Below are 25408 nucleotides of genomic sequence, written 5' to 3' on the forward strand. Positions count from 1 at the left end.
AAGATGTTTAAGAAAAAGTGTTTATTGTGTGCAACACACCATACCTTCCATGGTGAGATCTTTTTCATTGTAAATCTTTATTTAGTTTTTTGTTTATTGCTTTCCTTCTTGTTAGAGGTTGCAAGGGCAGAGGGCAGCTCTGGAGGGGTGGGGAGATGAGTGGAACTGGGATGCAATAGTTCCACAGAGAATCAATAAAAGTTAGAAAGGGAGGAAGAAAGAAAGAAAGGAAGGGAGAAAAGTCAAGCCAGATGTTGGTGGTGCACACCATTAGTGCCAGCACTCAGGAAGCAGAAACAGGTTGATCTCTGTGAGTTCGAGGCTGGCCTCGAGCTAGGTCTAAGACCAAAAAAAAAAAAAAAAAAAAAAAAAAAAAAGTCCCACAAGCTTGACAGAAGCCTGATCTCATGACTGCATTTCTTTCTCAGTTTCCAGTTACAGAGCTTCAGGGACTTGCAGGCTTAGCCCACTTGTGGCCATGAAGTACTTCAGCTGTGACAGGTTAAAAGAATGGCATTGTTGAACCATATGTGTTCCTTGAGAGCAGCAGCTAATACATGCCCAGTAGACCTGTGTGAACTCACGCACCAGTGGTGCCTGAACTTGGCTTGCCAGCTATCAGGCACTTGACCCATTCCTCCGTGGTAAACCTCTTCACATGGTCGCCTTCCACATGCCAGGATTCCGGCTCTGCAGCGAACACGGCGCAGCAGAATCTCTCTACTCTGAGCGCACAGACATATGAACACACAGTTCCCTGTCTGTGGACTTGGATGAATTTGCATGTGTACTTTATCTTCTCCTGCTCCTCACAGAAGTGAGTGACAGGCAGCTGTCGGATGCACTCCTCTATTTCACTCTCTAGGGGCCCAAGATCGCTTTCATCTGCTTCAAAACCAATTATTTGTTGCTTGTCACCATCCAAACCAAAGAACAAATATCCCCCTTCAGTGTTTGCAAAGGCAGAAACTGTTCGAGGGATAAGCTCTTTAATGTGTTTTCGAAGCTGTTTCCCTGAAAGCAATGCCACTTCAGCATAAGCTGACCTGGTGAAGGAACGTCTTCTTGGTACTGAAATTGGGTTTTGTTGAAAACTGCAGCAGCCAGGTCCTCCAGGAGACTCTCTTCTTCTACTCCAGGGCAGGCTCTGCTTACAGGAGGCTCTGGTCTGACACAGGATCTCCCTCCAGTTTCCTCCAGGTCTTGGAGAAACTCGAGAGCATCAGAGGCAACCACTTCAACTGAGGATGACCAGGTTCTTACGTACAAATTGGTTCTCAGGGTGCCAATCGGTGACCCAAAGATGTCCACACTCCAGGGTTTCACACAGATGTAAAAGTAGCTTCCATGCTCCATGAAGTCTAGGTGCCTCCCCCACAAATGGAAGACATTTACAAAGAGAGGCTTCCAAATCCAGTCCCAGGCCATCCCTGTTGAGGCTATAATTTTCATTTTCAATTTTAATCTTGATCACCCCACCTCCAGAGTTCAGGAGAGCACACATAGCTCTGAGAGATGTGTTCACTCTCCCGTTTTCTGAGAGGGTTCTTCATTTTCTTTCTATGCTTCTCCCCAAGTGTGATGGCTCCTACATATAGTACCAGCTCAGGACAATCTGTTTCTTGATCAACAGTGATGACCATTTCCCTATCAGCCTTTGCATTTTCAAGCTGAATTTCTTTCCTGTAAAACACACAGAGCCTTTAGAATGAGAAAAACCCTGGAGACAGCAAATTCTGTACTGTGGAGCCAAGAGCATAATCCTTGGCTACGTATGTTCCACTGGACCAGTCACTGTGCAGGTGGAGAAGTGGTTCTTTCCCCTCTGCCTTTGCACTCATTAGCCGAACTTATATGCCTACTGGGTTTTCAGATGTAATGTTACAAGTGTAGTTAAGCCTTTCCAATTTTCAATCTCATTTTACCACTTTCTAATACTTAATATTGTATTCAGCCTCCTCTAAATAAACCCTCAGTGGAATCTGTGTGGTTTTCATCTTTATGTATCATGGGCTTTAGTTACACCATTTTTTAGACTTAGGTATTTTATGTGTACCAGTGTTTTGCCTGCATGTAATTCTGGATGCCATGTGCATGCAGTAGCCTAGAGGCCAGAAGATACCACCAGACCCCTTGGAACTGGAGTTACAGGTTGACTGTAAACCCATGTGGATACTGGGTATTGAAATCTGGTGTTCTTGAAGAGCAGCCAGTGCTCCTACCAACCACTGAGCCATCTGTCTAGTTCAGCTTTGAAATGATTTATGATTAGTATCCATTCAGTCCATTTTGCAATTACTATTTATTTACATTTGGCTAAGTGCATTATCTACCTGGATATTAACCCTTTATTAGACTGTGTCACAAATCTTTTCTCCCTCTGTAGATTGTCTCTCTTTGTTTACTGCTTCCTTTGCTTGTGTGGGTACATTCCAGTTTGATGGAATCGCAGGTCTACACTGGGACTTTTTTGCTTGTGGCTTAGGAAACCTCTGCACTAGTTTCCTGTCGTTGCTGTGACAAATATCCTGACCATAAACAACTTTGGGATAAAACAGGTTTATTTGCAAATGCTTCCAGATCACTGTCCACCACTGAAGGATGTCAAAACAGGAACTTGAAGACAGGCCTGTTGCTATTCCAAACAACATTATCTCTGACCAAAGAAGTCAATTCACAGCCAAAGAAATATAACAGGACCCCTGGAGGATGTTGCTGGCTGGCTTGCTTTCTTCTGTTTGATTCCCCTGCCTAGGGAATAGGGCTGTCCAAAGTGGGTCTAGGCACTCCTATATCAATTATCAAGACAATCTCATACATGTGGCTACACGCCAATCAGATAGAGGCAATCCTTCAATGGATATACTCTTCTCAGATAATTCTAGGTTCTGTCACACTGACAGTAAAGCTAATCAAGGCAACATCCAAATGACTTTTGCCAAAGCCAATGTCATGGAACTCCTCTTCTGTGTTTTCTGTTAGTAATTTTTCTATTTCTTATGTTTCCTTTTCTGTTAGTAATTTTTCTATTTCTTATGTTTCCTTTTCTGGTCTTACCTTTACATGTTTAGTTCATTTTTTAGTCAGCTTGTGTAATGTGGTGTGAGAAAAAGTTCGAGTCCATTTTTGACAAGTAGAGATCACCTCAAGTGTGTGAATGACTTTGTCTATTGTCTAGGCTCTTGCCTTTCTCAGAAGATACTGCCCATGTGCCTCCTGCTTTTGTATGAGCCACGACTTGCTGTTGTTCATGAGCCTTGAGCCTTGTGAGTTTTGGGTGATAACTGGCTGGTTCAGAAAGTCACTAGCGGCTGGGCGTTGGTGGCGCATGCCCTTAGTCCCAGAACTCAGGAGGCAGAGGCTGGTGGATCTCTGTGAGTTCAGGACTGGCCTGGTCTACAAGAGCTAGTTCCAGTATAGCTTCCAAAGCCACAGAGAAACCCTGTCTTGAAAAACAAACAAACAAACAAAACCAAATAATAATAACAACAACAAAAACACAAAAACAAAAAAAGAAAGTCACTGGCTCTGCTAATCTCCTGGGCACCTCCTTCCCCTTTGCTGATTAGCTGGGCAGGCCCTCAGCCTCAGCATGAAGTCAAACTTAAGGTCCCTATGGCTGGGAGGTGGCTCTGTAGGAAATGTGCTTGTTATGCAAGCATGAGGACCTGCACCCACATCAAAAGCCAAGAATGGAAAAAAAAAAAAAAGCTGACTTTATGTGTCTAACACCCCAATGTTGGTAGGCAAAGAGAGGGACTTCTGGGTCTAACCAGGTAGTTTCTTCTCAAATTATAGCCCTGACTCTGGGAAAATTCTCTCAGAAGGGATCTTGGGCACAGGGTGTCTAATCAGTAATCTTTTGGCAGGAAACAATGACCTTCAGATATCCTCTTTCTCTGCCACAATTGCAGGCTGGTAAGAAATCACAGAAAGAGGGGATAGGTGTGATTGAGCCACCCAGAAGTGAGCCCATTTTCCCTAATGCCCTGCCAGAGACCACCATGAGACCTCCACCCAAAGCACTGCAAAGAGCCTAGCATGGTGTTGGCCCTGGGAGGCTGTTGTGAACATTGTGACTTGAGGCATGCAGAACATACACAGTGAATTGCAGGCCAGCCTAGGGTACACACCAAGACCCTGTGTGTCTCCCCCTCCCCTCTAAAATACTAAAAGAAAACCACAGCTAAAGTGAACTGTATCTAAAGCAGCCCGCACTGCCCAGGAGGTTGCAGTTTCCTCTCTGCCCAGTAAAGAGTTAAAGCTGCGGCCCCACCCTGTGTTAAGCACTGCTGAGCAGCCTCAGTTCCTCATTCCTTCCCTGCCTTTCCTGTTCGGCACCTTCCTTATTAGGCCCTGTCCTGAGCCTTGGATCCTGACCACATGGAAAGGGGACAGAAATCTCATCTCACACCAAAGTGCCAAAGAACAATACTCATGTCCCCAGGAAATTTGGAACTCCTGGAGGACACAATACAGTCATATTTAAGAGTTATGGACTAGCCTGGGACACTGACCACCTCATTTATCTGGGACACAATCCTTCAGAAACAGGACAGTTGAGCCACAAATCCTGGCATATAAATTCATTAACCTCACTGAATCTTGAAGTCTGGTTTACACATGGATTCCCCACCTTTAAACCTACCCGGAAATTATAGTGTGCACTGGGGAAAATTCTCTAGGATTTTGATTTGGGATTTAAGGTGTCTTGTTAGTTGTCTTCAGAGGGGGAGAACATGGCATTCAGACACCAGCACTGCAGACAGGCAGGAAAGCACACTGGGACAGGAGCAGGCGCTGCCTCATCAGCTCAGGCGCACACAAAGCAGAACCGGAGCTCTCTGCCTGAACTTCTTAAGCCCTCCCCCCACCGCAAGCAGACAAAGGCATTTGGCCGCACCCTCGGCTCACCAGGTGCCCAAGTCCTCCACAGCCTGTACTTCGTCAAATTGAGCTATGAAGACTCCAAAAGGCACTGTTCCAAAGTAGAAACATAAACTAACCAAGGTCCCCTGAGAGATAATGTTTGTACTGACGACCCTCCATATGGTTCCAGGGCCACTAGATTGTACCCGGAGAAGGAAAAGAGGGACAGAAAGGGCAGAAGGGGTTGAGGCTCGAGTAGGCTATAACGAAGAGGCCACTTACCCTTGAGTTCTGCGGGTTGCCTAGCTGTGTTGTTTGGAGTCCGGGGCTCATACCTGCTTCCCAGTCGGACCGTTGGTGAAGTGAGGCAGTCTGGAGTCACCCGAGGAACAATCCAGGGCTACAAATCCCGGCCAGGGAATGTCTTCCAGGATGGGCTCTGTTACTTGGCGAGTACCATCCACAGCCCAGGTTGTACCCTCACCTCTAAATCCTTTCTTTGCTGCACCCAATATTTTGAAGAGTGCTCCTGCCTGAATTCCAGAGCCCCACTGGAAACTTGAGAACTACGTGCGAGCCTTTAACCACCCCACCCTCAATCCAGGAAGTGAAATAGCAAACTGGAAACAGGGAAAAGCCCAAGGTGTTTTCTATTGGTCAGAACGAAACACGCTCAGGGGTGAGTAATCTGACCTTTTCATCCCCAAAGCAGCTGGAATTCCTGAGCTGCAGGGCTGTCCCTTTGCTCTAAAGGTGCCCGGGTAGTCACTTGAACACAGGGCTTAAGACATGCAGTGCACTACTCCGGGGGAAATGCAGATGGGTGAGAGCCCTCTCCGTGCCCTCAGGATCCTAGAGCCTTCTGTGCGATTCCCAGAGCTATCCTGTGGTGATCATCCCACTTGCCACTTGGTTATAGTAATACTTCCCAAAGTTGTTGCATCTAAACCTGCCCTAAGAAACTGATTCTGGTTTTGAGCGCATACGAACTGCACAATATATTCGGGTTCCTTGTTCCGCTTTCATAATGCGCTTTACTCATGCTCCGCCCACCGTCACCCTTTCTTACTTCCGTTTCCCTAAGCAACAGCAGTCGTGGAAAGGCAGGGACTTCGGAAATATTCAGCTCACTGGGGCGTCTCTGCAGTGAACTTGTCTGGGAGCCCACCCCTGACTCTCTACTGCCTGCTGGGAGATGTGCAGCCCAGAACCCACTAGTGATCCCTCCACTAGTGGTCCAGAATCAGAATTCATCCACCACTTAGGCTGCCTTGTTCAAGCTGTTTTGAATGTTGGATCACCGGGAACGCTGTTTCAGGGGGGTCTGGCTCGCTCAAACCACATTAGTCTGGAAGGAATCCACAGCTTTGTCTCCTGTCACCACCAGGCCAGATCTGAGGAAATCGCTCCACAAATTTCAACAATGATTTCTTTAATCTTTAAGAATCCTGGGGTGACAGGAAGCAATGAAGAAGAATGCAAAGTCTGAGGGAGGATATTCAGATCAATACCCAGAGTGGACAGAGACGGAAACCCCCTCTGTTCTCAGGGTGTCACGAACTGGGGCAGGGAAGTGGCTAAGAGGAAGTGAGTCAGTGAACCCAGTCCGGTGGGTCATCCTCCTCCACACCAAACCTTGTGGGTACAAATGCACCCTCCTCCTTCCTAGGGAAAAACCTAGGGCTAGCATGAGAGCCAGGGCAAGCCAAGCCAATGACCTGGGGCTTTAGGGGGTCACTGGGAGGAAGAGAAGAATGTAGAAAAGCTATCAGAACAGGGAGGAGCAGCATCTAGGAGGAGGCAGCTCAAAAAGAGGTGCCAGTGCCTATGGTCTGTGTCCATGCAGACTGACCAGCCTAAGACTCTCCTGCTCCCCTCCACCCTTCCTCCTAGCTTCTCCTCCAGTCATTCCTCAGAGCCCTGGTTCACTTCCAAAGTCAGCAAAAAGGAATTTAACTCCAAAGCTCAGGGTGTGCAAGGGACTTCAGAGTCAGAATTGCAGCAAACAGTTGAATGCCCTGATGAAGTCAAGGACAATGCCTAGGCTCATGGAAGAAGCCAGCAAGGAGAGCTTGAGGCAGAAGAAACTCTGCCAACTGTTGCTGCATAAGAGATCAAAAGTGATCTCCAAGACCCCAGCTTTATCAGCCATGCACAAGTGAGTTCAGGATGTTTAGGGATTGCCCAGTGTGGTGATGCACATCTTTAATTCCAGCACTCAGGAGGTAGAAGCAGGTGGGTCTCTGTGAGTTCAAGGCCAGTCTGGTCTACAAAGAGTGAGTTGCAGGACAGCCAGGGCAGTTCACAGGGAAAACCTGTTTCAAAAAAAAACAAAACAAGCAAGCAAACAAACAAACAAAAAAGATGTTTAGGGTTTATTTTGGAAAACATATTATCTCCTTTGTTGAGTTTAATTGCAGTCTTTAAAGGACACCCTTACAATTTAATATAGCACAGTGTGTGTGTGTGTGTGTGTGTGTGTGTTTATGCATGTTGAGGGAGGTGCACAAATGTGTGCACATGCTTGTGTAGATCAGGGGCCAACACCAGGTGTCATCCTTTGAGATAGGGTCTTTCCTTGACCTGGAGTTCACCAGTCAGGCTATGATGGCTAGTGAGTAGTCTTCCTGCCTTCACTTCCCCAACACTGGAATTGCAATCATGCCATATTATGTGTGTTTTGGGTATCAAATTAAGGTCTTCCTGTGTGCAAGGTAAGCCTTGGGTGGTCACAATCAACCAGGAGCCACTCTGTCCTTTTCAGGCCTGAGATGGTGGAGGACACAGAGGGCTCCTCTCCATACTTCTTGGTCTGGCTAGTCACAATCAATCAGGAGTCCCCCTTCCTCACAGGCCTGCAATTAGTTGTCAGAAATTAGCCATAGAGAGTATAGAGAAGCCAGGAACATGGATATAGATGCACCTCAAGGAGTACAGAGGGACTTAGAGTTTTTGCAGTCTTTCTTGGTTGGGATGGCTGGTGAGACGCTCTCTTTCTTGCTGGGTCTGCAGTCAAAAAGGAGCAGCTTTTCGCCTCAACCTCTGACTCCAGAGTCTTTATTGGTAAATAGAATGATTGACACTTGGTTATAAACGATATTTGGTGACAGAGCAGAGCTGGTGCAGGCAGATTGGAAGTCCCACCAGGCCATGGCATGAGCGATAGGACAATGATTGTGGTGCAACAGGGTTGTAGACCATAGTTACAACATCAGTAGACTCAGATGTAGATGGTAAGCTGATAGATGAACAGCAGTCCTAGACCCTGAAGCACCTAAGGGGGCCTGTGTTGATGTCTGTAGCTCCTGTTGCCACTGAGAGCCATGCAGAGGCCTGTCCTCAAGGCTGCCACCTGGGGCCATGTTGTTATCAGAGGGCCATGCTGTCATGGGGGTCATGCCAATCTGGGTGGCCTGCAGGAGCATCTGGAGCCATCATGACATCCTGGCCCCTGCTGCTGCCAAGGACCATGTCTGGGTCAATGGTTCTATCACAGGCAGGGTCCATAGTGATGTCATTGTCCCATAAAGCCACCAAAGTCTACACAGCTGTCTAGAGTTTAGGTCACAACCTATGACCGACCACGTTGATGTCTGAGTGCTTTGCTGACACCCAGGGCAAAGGCTTTTGAGTGGCCTACCCCCTCCCCCTGGATTTCCCAATTAACTCCATGTGGGTTTGTTGAGTTTTGTGGATCGTGTTTCATCACCTGAAGCTACAGCAAAGAATTCCTTTACTGCTGTGGAGATAAAGGAGTTGTAGGGCAGAGGTGAAAGTCCCACAAGCTGAGGTATGTCCACTTGGTTAGGCAAGGGACCCTGCCTGTTCCGGGATGGTGGGATGGTGGGGGAAGGGAGCGGCATCTGCCACCTGGGTGAAAACCAGGTCCCCTGAAAATCCGGATCCGGCTTCTGATACCAGATATTGATGTTTAATAAAGATCAGGAGAAACAAATAGGCCGAATAGATGTTTATTCAGGGAGACAGATGAACACCAACAGGTTCCTGGTCCCAAGGATGCCTCCGGATGTACTCCTGTCCCCCCCCCCCCCCCCCCCTATTCTACAAGCAAGAGCCCTCAGACTTAGTTCCCCCAGGTAACTTGCACCCCTGCCTCCACCCCCCAACAGGCGAGGTCTGTGCCACAGGTGCGGACAAAGTGAATATCTCATTACAGAAGAGTTTGATGGGAGACTATATAAGGTTCTAGATTCAGGCAAAGGTACACCCAAAATCTTCTTTTAAAAAAGTAAAAAAATATAAAAATGTTTGCTAAGGGTGTAACTTAGATGGCCCAAGTTGGATACCTATGAATCAGTCCAGCCCCACCAAAGCCAATCAATGTCTATTACACATTTACAGCTTAGTTCTGCTTGTTGCCCTCTGAAGAACACTTTGGTTATATTTCTGGTTGCTGTAACATCATCCTGAGGGCAGAGTCCATCTTGGCAAGGACGGACTGCTGATAAGAGGGCCTCTAGTTATAAGGGATGCAGTATGAGGTGACAGGTCATACTGTGTGCAAATTGAGCAGTCAGAGAGAAGCAAATGCTAGTTTCCTGGTGCACTTCCCCTGTTTATTCATCCCAGGACACCAGACCATGGGATAAAGACCCCATACCAGGGTGGGTCATGCCTCCTAGCTAAACCTTCTTGGAAACTTTCTCACTGAAAAAAAGCAGAGATGTGTGCCCTAGAAACTTCTAAGTGCAACCAGGCTAACATTGAAGATTAGTCATCATCTTATCAATAATGTCATGGGCCAGTGCTATAAGCTGAATGAGTCATCTTCACCCACCTCGTTCCTATTTTGAAGCCCTAATGTGGACATGATGCCACTAAGGAAGTGAGTGAAGTTAAACCAAGTCCTAAGGGTGGAACATCACATGGACACTAGTGTCCTTATGAGGTGACATGCCAGAGCACTTGCTTCCCTGTCCTTATGTACAGGTGACCACGAGGGCACAGGATGACTGGCAGCTAAGGAAAGAGGCCTCTGAATGAGCCCTGCTCTGCTTAATCTTGGTCCTGGACTCCCTAACCACAGGAACTGTGGGAAATGAATTTCTATTAAGACACTCAGTCTCTGGTATCTCCTACTGCAACAAAGAAGACTAAGGGAGGCAGCACAATGTTTATTCTTCTAATACTGGCTGACTTTGCTATGTCAACCTAGGCTCAAGGTGTAGCTTTAATCAGTGGACAAAAGCATGTTAGCATTTGCTAGCCCCATGTTTGCTTAGCCTCTAGAACTAAAAACCAAAAACTCTTAAGGTTTTTTAATTAAATGTATTTATTTGTGTGAGAGAGAATGTGGATGAGTATATGTGTGGCTCTCCTTCAAGCCTGTCTTGATTTCTCTTCAGTATATTGCAAATTGTTAGGAGATGTTTTCCAAGGTGACCAGGTGACCCTTCTGAGCCCTGAGACAGGCCTCCTGCTGTTGTACACACAGATCTGGAGGAGCTGGGATAGCCACGTTTGTTTGGGTTGAAATGATTTTTAGCCAACATATAAAAAAATGTGCCTCATTATGTATTCACACCTACATGTGCCTCATTATGTATTCACACCTACATGTACCTCATTATGTATTCACACCTACATGCCATTGTACATCGCTCACATTCATCTCTCCATTATCCTCCTTCCTAGCTCCTCTCTCCTGATGGTCACCTTACTAGTCCCACAGTCCCCCTGTGGTGTCCACATATATGTCTGTACACAGAAGTGGATTCTGCAAATGAAAGAAAACACTTAACACTTATCATCCTTTGGCCCTCTCCATCTTCTCTCACTTTTCATCCTCTCACTTTTAGACACTGCCCTCACTCAACAAAAAGCGAACTTTCATATAGATGAGGAAGTAAGAAATATTTGCATTTCTGGGTCTGACTTATTCTATTCACCATGATGATTTTTTCTAGTCTTTTCTGTTTTCCATCTGCAAATGACATACTTTCATTTTTTTTCACCTGAAGGACATTCCATGATGTATGTATGAGTATGCATATGTTACATATATAATATATATGATACCCATAAATGTTTAAATGTTTGGCCACATGTGAGATGAAAGCTGGAATTTCAATGACTCAGGAAAATGATAAATTCTGGCAATGCCAGGAGTTGGAAAGCCTGTCCATCAAAGGCACTTATATAAGCAGGTGGACACAAGTTTGCATTGGTAGATCAAGTTTAGGTTCAAGGCCTTGGGCATAATTTCCTCTGAGGACCCAGCAGTGCAGGAACATTGCAGTGGTGGAAAGGCCAGGAGGCATCAGAATGCATGCAGCATCGTTGCAGTAACTGCAGGTATGTGACAAGTGAGCCATATGAACATTTGTTCTACCTAAGGTGGGGGAGGAGCACGGGGAAGATGCAGAAGCCAAGCTTCTGATCCACTAGCCTTCCCTTGACTGGGGTGTCTTGAGCAAGGGAGCTTGAGTCATCCACAGGCTCTTTTACCTGAAGGCATGGGTGTCATGAGTTCACTAGACCCAAGATAAATGACAAATGGGTGTTTTATTGGGGAACAACTTAGAACAATAACAAACCACCACAGTCCTTCTCTGTCCTTCTGACCTGATCCTTCCTCCGAGAGAGAGGAGAGAGAGAGAGAGAGAGAGAGAGAGAGAGAGAGAGAGAGAGAGAGAGAAAGCCCATGCACAAGAGATCACAGGCCAGATGCTGATGCTGCCACATTTACCAGCCTGAGGTTGATTGATGGAGAAGCACCCACAGCTGGGGATTCTGAGGTCCTGCCTCTTGCTCCCTGGCCATCCCTGGCCTCTCACCTTTGCCTAACTTCCTGCCTACCTCCTCACTGCCTCTGTTTTCTTACTTCTCACCCCTTCTCTCAACTCTACAGCCTGATCTTTCTCCTCACACTTTGTGGCTGTTAAAAAGCAGTGAGTCAGAGAAGCTTGAGTTACCATAATTATCCTAAGAGAGGGCACAAAAAAAGTGGTAGATGAAACTTGTCTGCCTAGGGCAGCCTTTGGAGTGTCCCCAAGAAACCCATCTTCCCAAAGAGCTAGGAGATACAACTTGGACCCTATGAGTTACCATCCCAGGCTGTCTCCCCTGGCTCACACTGTGTCTTTGTCTTCTCTCTGTCTCTGTCTCTGTCTCTCTCTCTTTCTCGTGTCCTTCTGTGTCTTTCTGTGTCTGTCTGTCTCTCCCCCCTCTTCTGTGTGTGTGTGTGTGTGTGTGTGTGTGCACATTTAGAGTTTCACAAGAGACTTCACATATAATAGGTATACATTCTGCCTCTAAGCTGGATCTCTAACCTGAGCAGGAAGATTTTAACATATTCCTTTCAGATTCCATTGTAAAATGATAAAGTTGAAAAAAGGAAAACTGAAATATTACAGAGTAGTAAATCAAGTATTGGCAAATATAAAATTTACTAGAGAGATGGAGCTGTATAGTACAGTGATAGGATTGTGCTTAACATGAAATATACTAACACACAGAGAGACAAAGATCACACACACACACACACACACACACACACACACACACACACACACGCACGCACACACACACACACGCACTCACTCACCCACGCACTCACTCACCCACGCACGGAGAAAAGGGGATGAGCTGATGAGGAAGAAGACACTCATAAAAAGAGGAAAAAGAAACCATTGCAGCTGTCTTTTACAGGAAAAGTAGAATCACAGGTATCTATTGGAAGGAGAAGGAAGTTACTGAAGAGACTAGTGGGGGAGGGGACGGACATGAGGGAGAAAAATGGGGCAAGGGACAAAGCTGTAAATGTGTGAAAACTGCAGAAGCATTCCTTTATTTTGAGCATTAACTAACAGAAAGCATTAACAATAAAGAGAAAGAGAGAACAAGAATTGAGATTAAAAACCAGCAGGCCTGGAGGCTCACACTTATGATCCCAGGACCTTGTGGGGGAGGGTGGCAGAAGGATTAGGAGTTCCATGTCCAGGCAGGCAGCACAGCGAGTCCAAGGACAGCCAGGGCTGCATGAGGCCACCTCACCACAAAAGAAACCTATGAACACAGTCAGTGATCATCCAAACGGTCTCCCCCCTTGCTCTGCCAGGGACTCAGTGAGTGGCTCTTCTGATACAGTTTCTTCAGTCTCAAGCCAGAGCTCAGGGACATCACACTGACTGGAAAGGAAGACTATTGCCCAACAGGAAGTAGCCCTTGCTTCTTGATATTAGAAGGGTGGAGACAGGAGGCCTGAGAACTGTGCTTTCTTTTCCTAAGAAACGAAACCTTGGAAAGATGGGGAAGTGGAAGGAAGCAACCCTCAGCCTTTTGCCTGGACTTGCATTACCTGGCAGAGCCAGAATGGAGCTGTGTCCTTCTCAAGCCTTGGGCCTGCGTCAGTGTCTGACTCTTGACAAATCAGGGTTTCTGGAGACTTCTTCTCCTTCAACACCCAACACTGTGGATTTTATTTCTTTAATTCCACATACAAGTTCCTTGCTCAAATTCTCTTGGAGATGGGAAACAGATTGACGTATAATTATGAGTAAGTCATCAAGTAAGGAGTCGGTGACACTATCTCCCTCTGCCATAGCAGTGACTGGAGCATACTCACTCTTTTCATACCCAGGCAGCAGCCTACCTGTCCCTGACTGTGACAGTATGGGGCTGCATTCCCCTCCCAGCAGCAGGCAGCTGAGGCAGGAGCAGGCCTAGGGTGGAGCTATACAGGCCAAACAATGCACCCCTACAGAGTCCCCAGGAGATGGACATTTTGTCCCCTGTGTATCCAAATCTGAGGTCTCTGTTGGCACTGGAAGAGAGAGAGCTAAAGAGATGAGTATGACCAAAGCATGTCCTTTGTGTTTAGGAAAATGTCACAGGAAAGCCCAGTTTATGCAAAATATGTGTGTGTGCACTAAAACAAACCCCACCAAAACTAAAAACAAAACAAGAGCTTGAGTTTTCCTGAGATTACTCACAGAAGCAAAGAACTAGAAAAGCATGCATTGGTGCATTGCTTCGAGACTCCTTCAGGCCACTGGAGCCTTTCCCTTGCAGGGACAAGGGGGATGCTCTTTGCCTGCACTGCTGCAGCAGCCCTCTGCATGCCTGTCCTTCTCCTCAGGATGTCACTTCTTTCCTCCTCCTGTCCCTCCAGCACCTGCTCAGGAAGCACCAGGACTGAGGCTGCTCGTGGAAGGCTGGCAGAGATGGAAGGCGGGAGCTCCTGCTAAGAGACTACAAGAACTTCATTTCTTTTTCAATTAAATCGAATTTCTTTCATGCAGGTATTTACTATATATGACAAATTGCCCTTAACCTCTGCCTCTGTTCGCCCTTCTTACATGTGCTTACATGCCTGCCCCATGTTTTACCATGTAGTTTCACTTCTGTTTCTTTATTGTCCTTTTTGTTCTTGTTTTTGTCCATTTCAACCAGAATTGCATAGAGCATGGAAGTTCCTCATAACACTTCCTGGAGTGACTAAACGCTCAAAGTCCAAGAGTGCCAACACCCTAGTATTCATGGAACTAGTCCACTTCACGTCATCAAGCATTCACACATCGGCTATATATTGGCCATTTCTGGCCACCCAGATCTGACTGCCACTCAGTCTGGAAGCTTACATTACTCTGAGATTCAAGGTACTTAACTTCCAAAACACAGACTAAGTAAACCAGGTCCATTGCAGCATCCTCAACCTCCCTGCCCCTCATCGTCTTTCTCCTTATTTCCCCACCCAATGTCAGGTCCTGTCTACTGTTTGTGGGTGGATGTGGGGTGGGGGAGTTGCTAGCACAACCCATCTCACTCAAGTAAAACCAACCTGCTTTCCTTGTAGGAATCTTGAATCCTGGACATCTTCAGACTTCTTCTATCAAAGCACTAACTGCTGAAGACTTGGAGACACCAGAGCTGTGGTGAGGGCAAATGCCTTGCTCTCTGTGAGAGCGAGGGAGGACTTGAGGTTGCTGGGGAGAGCACCCATTATGTCTGTTCTGAGGCTGGTTATTGAGGCAGGAAGAGGAGGGTCATGATGGGGTATGAATGCCAGGCTTGTGTGAATCTACAGAGTCTCTTGAGGGTTCCCACCCTCTTAGAGACCTGACCTTGTGCATGGTAAGAAAACATGGGTCCCGGAAGGGGAGGAACTGTACTCTAGACCAGAAAGAAATGAGTCCCTGTGGGATTTGTAATATATAAAATGAGAACTTTGCTTTGACAAGGGAAATGACAGGGCCAACCCAGGAGAGAAAGAGTGGTCTAACCTTGCGTTGTTTTACTCTGTTCCTCTCCTGGTCCCTCTTCTGTGGGATCTTACCAACCTGCAATTGTGGCAGAGTAAGAACATCGGAATATCATACTCTTTCCCAGCAAAAAAATAGTTGACTAGACACCTTGAACCCACAGTTCCTTTCTGAGGCAATTTCCCCCAAAGTCAGTGCTATAATTAGAGAAGAAGGAACTACCTGGTAAATTAGTCCTAAGGCTTCAGGAGTTCAGTAGGCTTTACTTAAGTTATGGAAAGTGGTGATCTCTGTTGTCTGCCTTGGTTTTTAAGGACTGTGTCTCAGCTGTGTTCCTGAAGGTAGAAGTATGAACCTTAGACAGTGTGGATAGCTGGGGTCTTGATCTGAGATGATCAGTGTCCCAGGCTAGCCCACAGCTTCTCTAAATGTGACTGCACTGTAGGACTCCTGGGTTTTAATAATCTCAGGGGCATTGTCATTTTGCACTTTGGTGTGAGATGAGACTTCTGTCCCCTTCTGTCTGTCCCCAGACAGGGGATGCTGGCTCAGGACAAGGCCTGTTATGGAAGGTGCTGGACAGGAGGAGCTGGGAAGGAATGAGGAACTGAGACGGCTCAGCAGTCTGTGGGCTGGGGAGAGGTTATGGGTGCTGCATTATGCTTGCTCAACTACAGAATTCCTAAGACCCCGGTTTAACTGTCAGTGCCACAAACATGAAGTCTGACCTTGCTAACTCCACATACTGCCAAATTATGCTTGCTCTAAGTCTGGCTACTGAGGCAGGAGAGGAGGGGTTTGGGTAGACCTCCAGAGCCCCTTAGAATGCCCCATCTACTTCCAGAGCTGACCCTACAACCAGAAACTGTCAAAAGATCTCTACACAGGGAAGCATGAAGTTACATCTCACACTAAAGATACGGGAAACTGAAAACAGACTAAAGAGATACATTTCAGATCCCCCAGCTGGGGTGCTGAAAGAGAAGCACCCCAGAAGCCCTGATCTCTTCAGGAGTCAAAGGCTGGATAGAGGTTGGGGGAACATTCACAGCAGACTCAAGAGATGCAGATGCAAGAGAGGCATTAGGCAAAAATGTTAAAATCGCCAATTATGGAGATGCAAGAAGCACAGTGAAATATGATTTGCTCTGGTCACAATGACTGTGTAATTCATTGCTTCCATCATGATTATTTTATTAGTATGGTTGTTTTGCCTGCATGCATGTATGTACACCATGTGAGTTCCTGGTGCCCTGTAGAGATAAAGAGGGTAACAGGTTGTCTGAAACTGGAGTTACAGAAGGCTGAGAGTCCTCATGTGGGTGCTGGGAATTGAACCAGGGTCCTCTGGAGGAGCAGCCGTTTCTGTCCACTGCTGAGCTATCCCTTCAGCGCCATGACTTTTTTAAGACTAATTTTATTTTATGTTCATGTATGGAGCCTGAGTCTTCTGCAAGAGCAGCAGGTGCTCATAACCATGGAGCCTCTCTATCCAGCTCCTGACCCTGCAATGGCTGTTATCAGAAAGATGAAAGATAAATGTTGCCACTGACATGGAGTGAAGGAAACCTTGCACAGCGTGACTGAGAGTGTGAATTAGAGTGGATATTGGAAAACATAGTGGCTCCTCAACAAGTGTGAGAAACGCTACTGGGTTTGTTCAAGAGGAGATGAAGTCATTATAAAAGAGAGACAGCTGCATCCCTGGCCATTGCTGAATGTTTTTAAAAAGTCAAAGCACGAACTCATGGGTGGATGACAAGCACAGACTATATAGTATACACAGTGGTCTGAAATGGAGTCGTAAAATGAAGGAAATAGAGTCATTCGTAAACACATGGAAGACTCTGAATGACAATATGTTATGTAACTATGAGGACCACATAAAAGCAAATATGCATACATTCACTTATATAAGGGATCTAAAGAAACTGAAATGATGGTAGTAGAAGTTAGGGTAGCAGGGAGCAGTCAGTGGGGTTACAAGTTGAAAGAGTTAAAATGTGCTACAGAGCATTGCATAATGGGATGTTTCCAGCAAACCAGAGTGTTCCTCTGTTTTGTTTCTTTGTTTCTTGTTTGTTTTGAGACAGGGTCAGTGTGTTCCTCCTTGAAAGCTACCAAAAGGATAATTTGTATTTGGTGGTGCTGAGGGTTGAAGCTGGGGCCAAGGGCAAACTGGGCTCTGCTTTTAAACTCAATTCCCCGGAATCAAATGAGTTCAGTGGGGGTTACCCCACAACAGCGCACAGGCATGAGAAGTTGCATTTACTTGGTATTGGCCAAGACACTGACATGCCCCATCTTACCCTCTTACATCCCTACAGCTCCTCTTGTACAAGGCCTTGTCTTTGCAGTCCTTCTGCATGTGAGTGCCCTCTAGTGTCAGAACAGCAAAGTCAGCTGCAGTTCAAAACAACCTCCCACAGAAAATGAAACTGAGAAAATTGATTTGTTGTGTAGTGATGTTTTTCCTTTCACATGAGCCTCTTTCTTATCAATTGGTATTAATATTTGGAAAGGACCAATAGCAGAGTGAGTAGACAGAAAAAAAATCTGTAAACTGAAGAAAGATGAATAAAACCACTAAGCCAGGGGGAAATGATAGGAAAAGCTGTTTTAAACTAAATGTCAATTCTTTGATTTTACCGACAAAGACTCGGGAGTCAGATGCTCGGGTGAGAGCCTGCTTTCCCCTACACTGCCTCAGACAAAACTCCTCCTAATGAGTGTCCCAGCCTTCTACTTCCCGGGTGTCTCTTTCTCTGTCCTCCTGACTCCCTCTTAGTCTCTATGGTTTTTGTTGTTGTTGTTGTTGTTTTTTCCTGTTAAATAGTTGCTTGCTCTGCCTCCTCACCTATGGTCGGCTTTGTTTAAACCAGTCTACAATATTCAAGTAGAAAGCTCTTTGAGCAAAGGTGTGTGCTAGGGCTGAGCCACACCAAACTAGGAACAGGGTTTTCCAACAAATAAATAAAGCGGTCTTGGGTTTGACAGTGTGATCAAATATCCTGAAACAAAGAACTGAAAAATGTAAAACAAGCCACACAAAGCCCAACATTATGTGGCTCACTATCAGGAAGGCTAACGTGGTGATTGTGTTTGTCCCCAGAACCTGAGGTCACAAAGGAATTGAGAAGTTCTTTGAAGAAATCATGTCTGAAAACTCCCCAATGTTGGGAGAAGATGGGAACCCACAGATGTTCACAGAGTGGTCTGGTCAACTCGAGTGTTCAGGGGACATTCTCCAGGGCACACAGCATGCCAAACCAGGACGTCTGATGGAACCAAAGTATGTGAACTAACTGACTGTCATATGGGAAGGAGTTAGGAAGCTGCCCAGAGGGAAAGTCAGAAGCACAGAGGGTCCTAAGCAGGAACAAAGCGCTCCAAAACAAGGGCACAAATAAGATTTCACATGATTAGAAAAAACTGTCCCGAGAAAATGAAGAGCCAAAACAAACAAACAAAAAAAAAAAAAAAAAACCCACTAAACATAGAAGCCACACCAGGAGGGAGACTTAGGGTGGGGAACACCTACATTAAAGGACAAAGAGGGCTGAGGTGTGCCTCCTGGAGAAAGCTACCTAACAAACGCAAGCCTTGAGTGCCATCCCCACCACTGTGGAGGATGGAGAGCACGGAACATGCTCACACTCATTGAATCCAGCCAGTTCCAGAAAGACAAACCTCAGATATTTCCACTCAGTGGTTCCCTAGAGTTTATAGATTTATTACACAGCCTTAAAACCGTGCGCATGTATAAGACATGAAAGAAGTGGCGAAGCGGTATAAGGGGACATAGGGGACAGATGGGAAGGGGACATCACAGAGAGGTCAGACAGCAGAATGTGCTTAGTGCGCAGCACACACTTCTGGTGTCTTTCTGCAGAGGTTGGAGAGTTGGGTAAGTGCTGAGGAGAAGTTGTCACCCTTGCAGAGGGTTGGGTCAGATTCCCAGCACTTACTCAGTGGTTCACAACCACCAGTAACTCCAGCTGAGGAATTCAACACCCTCTTCTGACCTCCATGACCACCAGGCATACCTGTGGTACACATACATACATGCAGGCAAAACGCTCATACACATAAAGTAATAAAACAAACAAAACTACACAATTTTATATGTCCCTTCTATAACACAGTGCCATGAATGATGAATATACATAAAGAAGTTTATTAGTTCAAAATATTAGAAGATGATCAAATACAATCTTAACAATGAATCTGAAAATTGTGCAAGCTTACTAGTTATTGTATTCAGAATTGACCCAACAGTTCCTAAACAAGACATCACTTCAGACCTTCACGCTTAATTGCCCAGAGCAGCTCAGACTGTTGCGCTGTGTCTTGTGAAGCAGAGCTGGCTCTCACTGCTTAGGTCTACTGTAATGGATTTCTGTCTCTTTTACAGGAAACAATGTCGTCTGGGAAACAAAGCAAGTGCTAGCAAAATGAGCATCAGCCTTGATCAGGGAGACAGACTATGCAGAACTGGTTCTCTCTGTGGGAGAAATCACACTTGGAGAGATGTATAGGAAGAAAATGAAAGATACTCAACTAAGGAAAAGAGAGGCCCAAAGTGTCTCAGAGGCTGTGTGCACTCTGGTGAATTCTGGAGGGGGCGTGGTCAAGGCTCACATCAGCAATTCCAATTACTCCTTCACCAGAGATGGAATGGGACTGGATTTGGAAAATTCTTTTGGTAACATTCTTCCACTTTCTCAGAAATACCTAGACTACATGAAGGACAAAGACTACTTTTTAATTTTTGTGAAACAATGGATCCCGGATATGTCTGGTCAGCGTGTCCTCACCTGGAAAACCAATTTCTATGTGAGAAGTTTGTCATTGTCCCATGAACTGAAAGCTCCTGATGCAGTGCAGTTCCTCAAAGAAAAGAAATATGCTAAAGGGATGTCAGGTTCAAGACTAAGTTGGCCTGGATCATTTGGCTGTGATGAATTACAACGTGAAATGCTCGCCATGTTTTTTAACAAGGAACAGTTGACCTACAAGGAGACTTTGTGTTTCACTAAGTCGAAATATGCTGAAGTTAAAATGTGCCCTAAAAAGAAGATTAAAGAAAAGATTTTAGCGATTCTCCCTCAACCTTTTTCTGCATTTGCAAACACTGAAGGGGGATATTTGTTCTTTGGTTTGGATGGAGACAACCAAGAAGTAATTGGTTTTGAAGCCAATGAGAATGATCTGGTGCACCTAGAGAGTGAAATAGAGGAGTGCATCCGACAGCTGCCTGTCGCTCACTTCTGTGAGGAGCAGGAGAAGATAAAGTACACATGCAAATTCATCCAAGTCCACAGGCAGGGAGCTGTGTGTTCATATGTCTGTGCACTCAGAGTGGGAGATTCTGCTGTGCCGTGTTCACTGCAGATCCGGAATCCTGGCATGTGGAAGGCGGCCGTGTGAAGGGGTTTACTGCGGAGGAATGGGTCAAGCGCCAGATGGACTCCACCCCAGGTTGAGGAAGGGGCAAAACAGTCACTTTACATTTGGGACAGAGGGTTGGAAGATTTGTGGGACTAGGGAACATCACACCTCCTCATGTCTCAACAGCTGATTTACTGACTTCTGCCAGATACAATCCCGAGTGGACAACCTCCTGTTTCCCTTCTGCCCACTCAGGAGATTCGCTATCGAATGCTCCTTACCCGCTTTCAGTATGCTATGAGCTTTTTCCTGCACAATGGCCAACTGTGATATAGCCTGCTTCTCCAGTGGACAGGATTGGAGTGGGAAGAGGAAGGGGCCCCCACCTCATAATTCCCCTCCAGGCTGTTCCCACCTCTCACAGTGGCTTAAACTGAGATCTCTGCCAAGACAAGGCCATGGGCAGAACGCAGCCCAACATTTTGTCACAGAACATTGAAAGTGGCCTGCAGTCCTGGCCTCCCTGGCAGTCCCATGTCCATCAGAAGGCTGACGAGCAGAGCCTTTTGTGGACACTGTCCTCTCTGCTTCCTGAACTTCTGCTCATCCTCCCAGAGTTCCCTATCGAGTTGTCCTTGCCTCTTCTCAGACTACATCTAGCTTGTTTGTCAAAATCCCTCCTAGTGCAATGGCTTCTGTAGCCTGTCCCCCAAGGACCCACTGCACTGATCCCATTTCTCATTGCCAGCTTTCTGTGTCAATCATCTTTCACTAACAGTGACAAATGCATTAGAAAATCAAGTTATGGGAAGGGAATGTCCCTTTGGTCGGGCATTTGGATGTGCTGGCCCACCATGTACTCTCTCCATTGCTTTGTGCCTGTGATGACCAGTGTGCACTTCAGAAACCACACCCTCTAATCTGCCCCTTTGTCCTTTACCACTTTATTCCCATCGGCCCCTCTGCTTAAAGCTTCTTCCTTCCTCTCACAGTTCAAAATGGAACCATACTTTTTCCTCTGAAGGAAAGGAAAATGCTGACCTTTTATCTCCTTTGGAACAGGAAGCCTTAGTTGAAACAAGCACCAGAAACTTTACACCATCTGAAAATCAGAGCATCCTCATCTCTGCACAAACCCACCAGCCTTCTTTGCTTCTGGATATAACTGCTTTGAAAGAAAGCAAAGCTGGGGACATTTCTGAGGTGATAGAGTGCTTGTCTAGCATCTAGAAGTTCTGGCTTCCATCACCTCCATTCTGTAAAATCATAAAACTGGCCCAAGGTCCAAGTAGTGGTTTGTGTCCAGCATGGTCTATGTGAATGCCTGTCTCTAGTTTAAAAATGAGGAAGTAAAACAGGCCCATGGAATTGCCCATACATTCCACTAGCCCAGTGCACTTTGTGCTGTTACGTTTTCTGTAAGTGTAGTGTAAGCGTCATTTTGAAAATTGTATTTGTCCTCAAAAAAATCTAACACCAAACTCTAACCCCATTACCGCTTAGGTAAACACAGTTCAACTGAGACTTTTAACACACATTGCACTGTTATTGAACACTACGGCCTGGGGGAAATTTAAAATAACTTTTGTCTTCTCAGGTTTCTCCAAGGGAAAAGATAAACAGACCCTTCAATCAAGCATCCCACCACTCCATCTCAGTAGATCGTTTGTTCATGACATTCCAGAAGCTCAGCAACAGAGGGCCCACCTTCCAGGTAGTGTCACTGTAACTTTCTAGAGTGGCTGCTGTGACTATGTTCAAGCCTCCTTGCCCCACCAGGGTTCAAGGCCTCAAGCTTCCTCACTGGGAGTGATACTTTTTCAGGTCCCTGGAGTAACTTTCTCTCAAATAGTAACCACCCCACACCACCCTGCCCAAGCCAAGCACACACACAGACTAGTACATACCACATCCCAACATAGGAGGGCAAAGTAGACTTCCTCTCCAATGCTAACCAGACAGGTAGAAGGTGACAGTGTGTATTCAAACTCAAGGCTTTCTAGAACTATGGGTTTTCACTGTGATTGCCAGTCTCTGCTCACCAGGGAAGCCTGGCCTGCCTTGTGGGATTATAGAAAAGGTGGGATGTGAGTGTTCAGCCACTTGCAATGCTCCCTCTTAGCAGAGCCTGAGTTCTAAGTCCCAGGACCCTTGCACCTGCTGCCCTCCTGTTCCTGAATTATTATTGTTTGGTATCGTGATGATGAAAGTGGGGGACTTACTAGCTGCTTGGTGATGGCTCACACAGGATATTCCCAGCAGTTTTGTTTTTTAATTGGTATACTTATTTATTTTTCTAGCCGTGTGTCGAAAGGTGACGTGCTCTCCAGAAGCCCTCTGCATGGAACTGTGCCCAGAACAGGGGAGATACGAGCAGTTACTTTGGACAGAGTTGGCCTCACTTCGTCGAGGAACGCTGGTCACCTCTAAGAGCTGGACTCTGGGTCCTGGCTTGCCTGAGAAGCAGGAAGTCATCTTGGATTTGCTTCATATTTCCCAGGACAGTCTTCTGACCCTTCATTGCTTTGTCCTGGGAGACGGGGAGCTGGAAGACGACAGCACTGTTCTGAATGAATTAGGTGCTAAGTTAAAGAACTATTGTAAACAAACTGCATTAACTTTAAAGCAGATGCTGGTAAATCTTGGCGGTTACACTGGGAAAGTCGGTGTGGTGATAAAGATAGTATACTTGGGTCATAGGGCAGTGTCTCTATATGATTCAAGCTCGAAAATAAGTTACCCTAGAACCTATTATCTGACAACCAAGACAGTAAGGCACTTAGAGAAAGCTCTTGCTGAGGTTGTAGAGACGGTGTCCCGACATAAAACTATAATGATCAGTTTACCTTGAAATTTTAAACATATAGCCTTAGATACTTTACTTTTTGAGGAATGTCCTAGATCATGATTGAGACTTCTTGACATGTGAAATGGACTATAATGCAATGATATTTCATGCTTTATGATAATGTTCTCTCGTTGGATAAGTATATGGAAATGCGTCTTTGAATAACTTCACAAAAATAGAAATGAAATTCTGGGAAAGGGATTGGCCGTTAAAGAAGACTATGATCAAACGGTGCTTTAAAAATGTGTTCCTGTAAGGGGATGTGACCTATGCCTTTAATTGTATCACTTGGAGGAAGGCTGGTCCTCTTAGTCTACATAGGGAGTTCCAGGAAAGCCAGGGCTATAGGAAGAGACCATGCCTCAAAATAAATACATAAGTAAATAATATAAAACAAAAATGTATCCCATTCTGCATTCTGGCTGAGGAAATTCATGGTATCTTTAATCAAGGAAGACACTCTTCCTAGAGTAGTGAAGAAAATGATGATGAAGGCACTATAGGCAACGTTCTGTCACAGTGTTGCTGCTCTGCTGCCTGTGTTATTGCTGTTACATCTGTGATTTCCAAAATCGCAGAGGCAAGGCTCAGGGTATGTGGAAAGTAAGTACAGACTCCTCACAGAAGCATACAGTAAATATGGGAGGTTTCCGAAAAGGTAAAAAACACATAGAAACGAATACAATTGTCTATTTTATCTTGAAGAAAAACAATGTATCTGTTGGTGTAAGACTTCAAAATGTCAACAAATCCCAGGAACTAGGCCATACAAATACTCTCTATGGGGTAATGGCATGTTCTCAAGTTCCCATTTGTAACATTGTTCCCTTTTGAAGTCTTGATACTATGTCTTTAAGAGTTCGATATTATTCTCTTATGGTTCTCTTATGGTTCGATGTATGTTTTATATTCGAATTCTAGTATTGTTTGTGCTGTAGATTAACACCTATTATGGTATTTACAGCACTGAATTTATATGCGTGTATTGTGCTTTAATTTGAAATGTTGGTGTTTCCTTCATAAAGGAAGCAATGTCTTCATTGTACATCTTCATTTGTGAAGGACAACATTTCTCAACACTTGGACCCTAAGGGTTATGATATATGTAGTGGTACCTGTTTTGACTTTTGATGGAGCTCATCAAAAGGCAGGTTGACCATCATGAGAGCTCCTATGACAGGGGCTTTGGGCTGGTGGCTCACAGATGCCAGTCATCCAAAGCCATGATTCCTGTTTTCATCTCTTTCTTAACCAATACAATTTATTTTTTAAAATCAACCTCATTTCTCGTCTAATTTTTTTTCTTAGATCTGGATCTTTCTGAATACAGTTTTTTTCCTTCATCTTTCTTTGATGAATTTTCATTGTAATATGTGGGAAGTTATACTTAGCAAAATTTAGATGCCAACAAAATGTTCTGCCAGTTTTTTATGTTCCTAAAATAATCATTTCAAAACATCATCAATGTCTTTTAAATAATTCTTATCGTTTTCCCAAATAATAGTTCTAGGTTTTAGATGTTTTGATTACTTGGGATTGTAGTTTTCAGAGTTGTGACTCAGACCTTTGCAGACCAAGGAAGTAAGAGGTACTGTTATCCCTGAGCCATGCCCCCAGTGTTTTGCCCAATTCTCATGGGCCTCTTTCTATTCCCTGGCCTCCACTCCCCTAAATACACAGGTGTAGCTAAGAGGCGAAGGTCTGTATTTGAGAAGGTATGTTCTATTTGTCTTTCTGAGCCTGGGCTACCTCACACAGTATTTTCTGTTTCTAGCTGTCTCCGCCACAGCAGCAGCCTGCCTCTGCTGCCAAAGCAATCATTGTCATCCCCTGTCTCCAGGTGCCTTCCCACCCTCAGCTGTGTGACATGTGCTTCCCTTAAAAGTGCCCACCAGAGTACAGCCTGCTCTCTTGTCTCTTACTCCTCTGGTTGCCTCCCCTTCCCACTCCTGCCTCTTACTCCTCTCTTGCCCCCTGCTCCTCTCTTGCCTCTCATCTTCCTCTTGTCTGTCTGCCTGCCTCTCTCGGGTCCCCACTCCAACCCAGCCTTTCACTCTCCCCCAATAACGCTCTGGCA

The 25408-nt window shown here is 45.5% G+C and overlaps 2 protein-coding genes across 2 annotated transcripts; one reads left to right on the forward strand and one right to left on the reverse strand.

Annotated features, from left to right (window-relative positions):
* Positions 1-381: 381 nt before the first annotated feature.
* LOC127218782 (ribonuclease SLFN12-like) lies at positions 382-2454 on the reverse strand. Its single transcript, XM_051179761.1, is given in 4 exon segments — positions 382-1059; positions 1062-1368; positions 1370-1507; positions 1509-2454. Coding segments are annotated over 4 exon segments (1059 nt in total). The 5' UTR covers positions 1644-2454; the 3' UTR covers positions 382-580.
* Positions 2455-18068: 15614 nt separating this feature from the next.
* LOC127218781 (ribonuclease SLFN12-like) lies at positions 18069-24609 on the forward strand. Its single transcript, XM_051179760.1, is given in 6 exon segments — positions 18069-18384; positions 19507-19567; positions 19569-20454; positions 20457-20573; positions 22081-22197; positions 22784-24609. Coding segments are annotated over 6 exon segments (1869 nt in total). The 5' UTR covers positions 18069-18247; the 3' UTR covers positions 23335-24609.
* The last annotated feature ends 799 nt before the right edge of the window (positions 24610-25408 follow it).

The sequence above is a fragment of the Phodopus roborovskii genome, unplaced genomic scaffold (assembly GCF_943737965.1).
Source record: "Phodopus roborovskii unplaced genomic scaffold, PHOROB, whole genome shotgun sequence".
In the NCBI taxonomy this organism is placed as follows: Eukaryota; Metazoa; Chordata; class Mammalia; order Rodentia; family Cricetidae; genus Phodopus; species Phodopus roborovskii.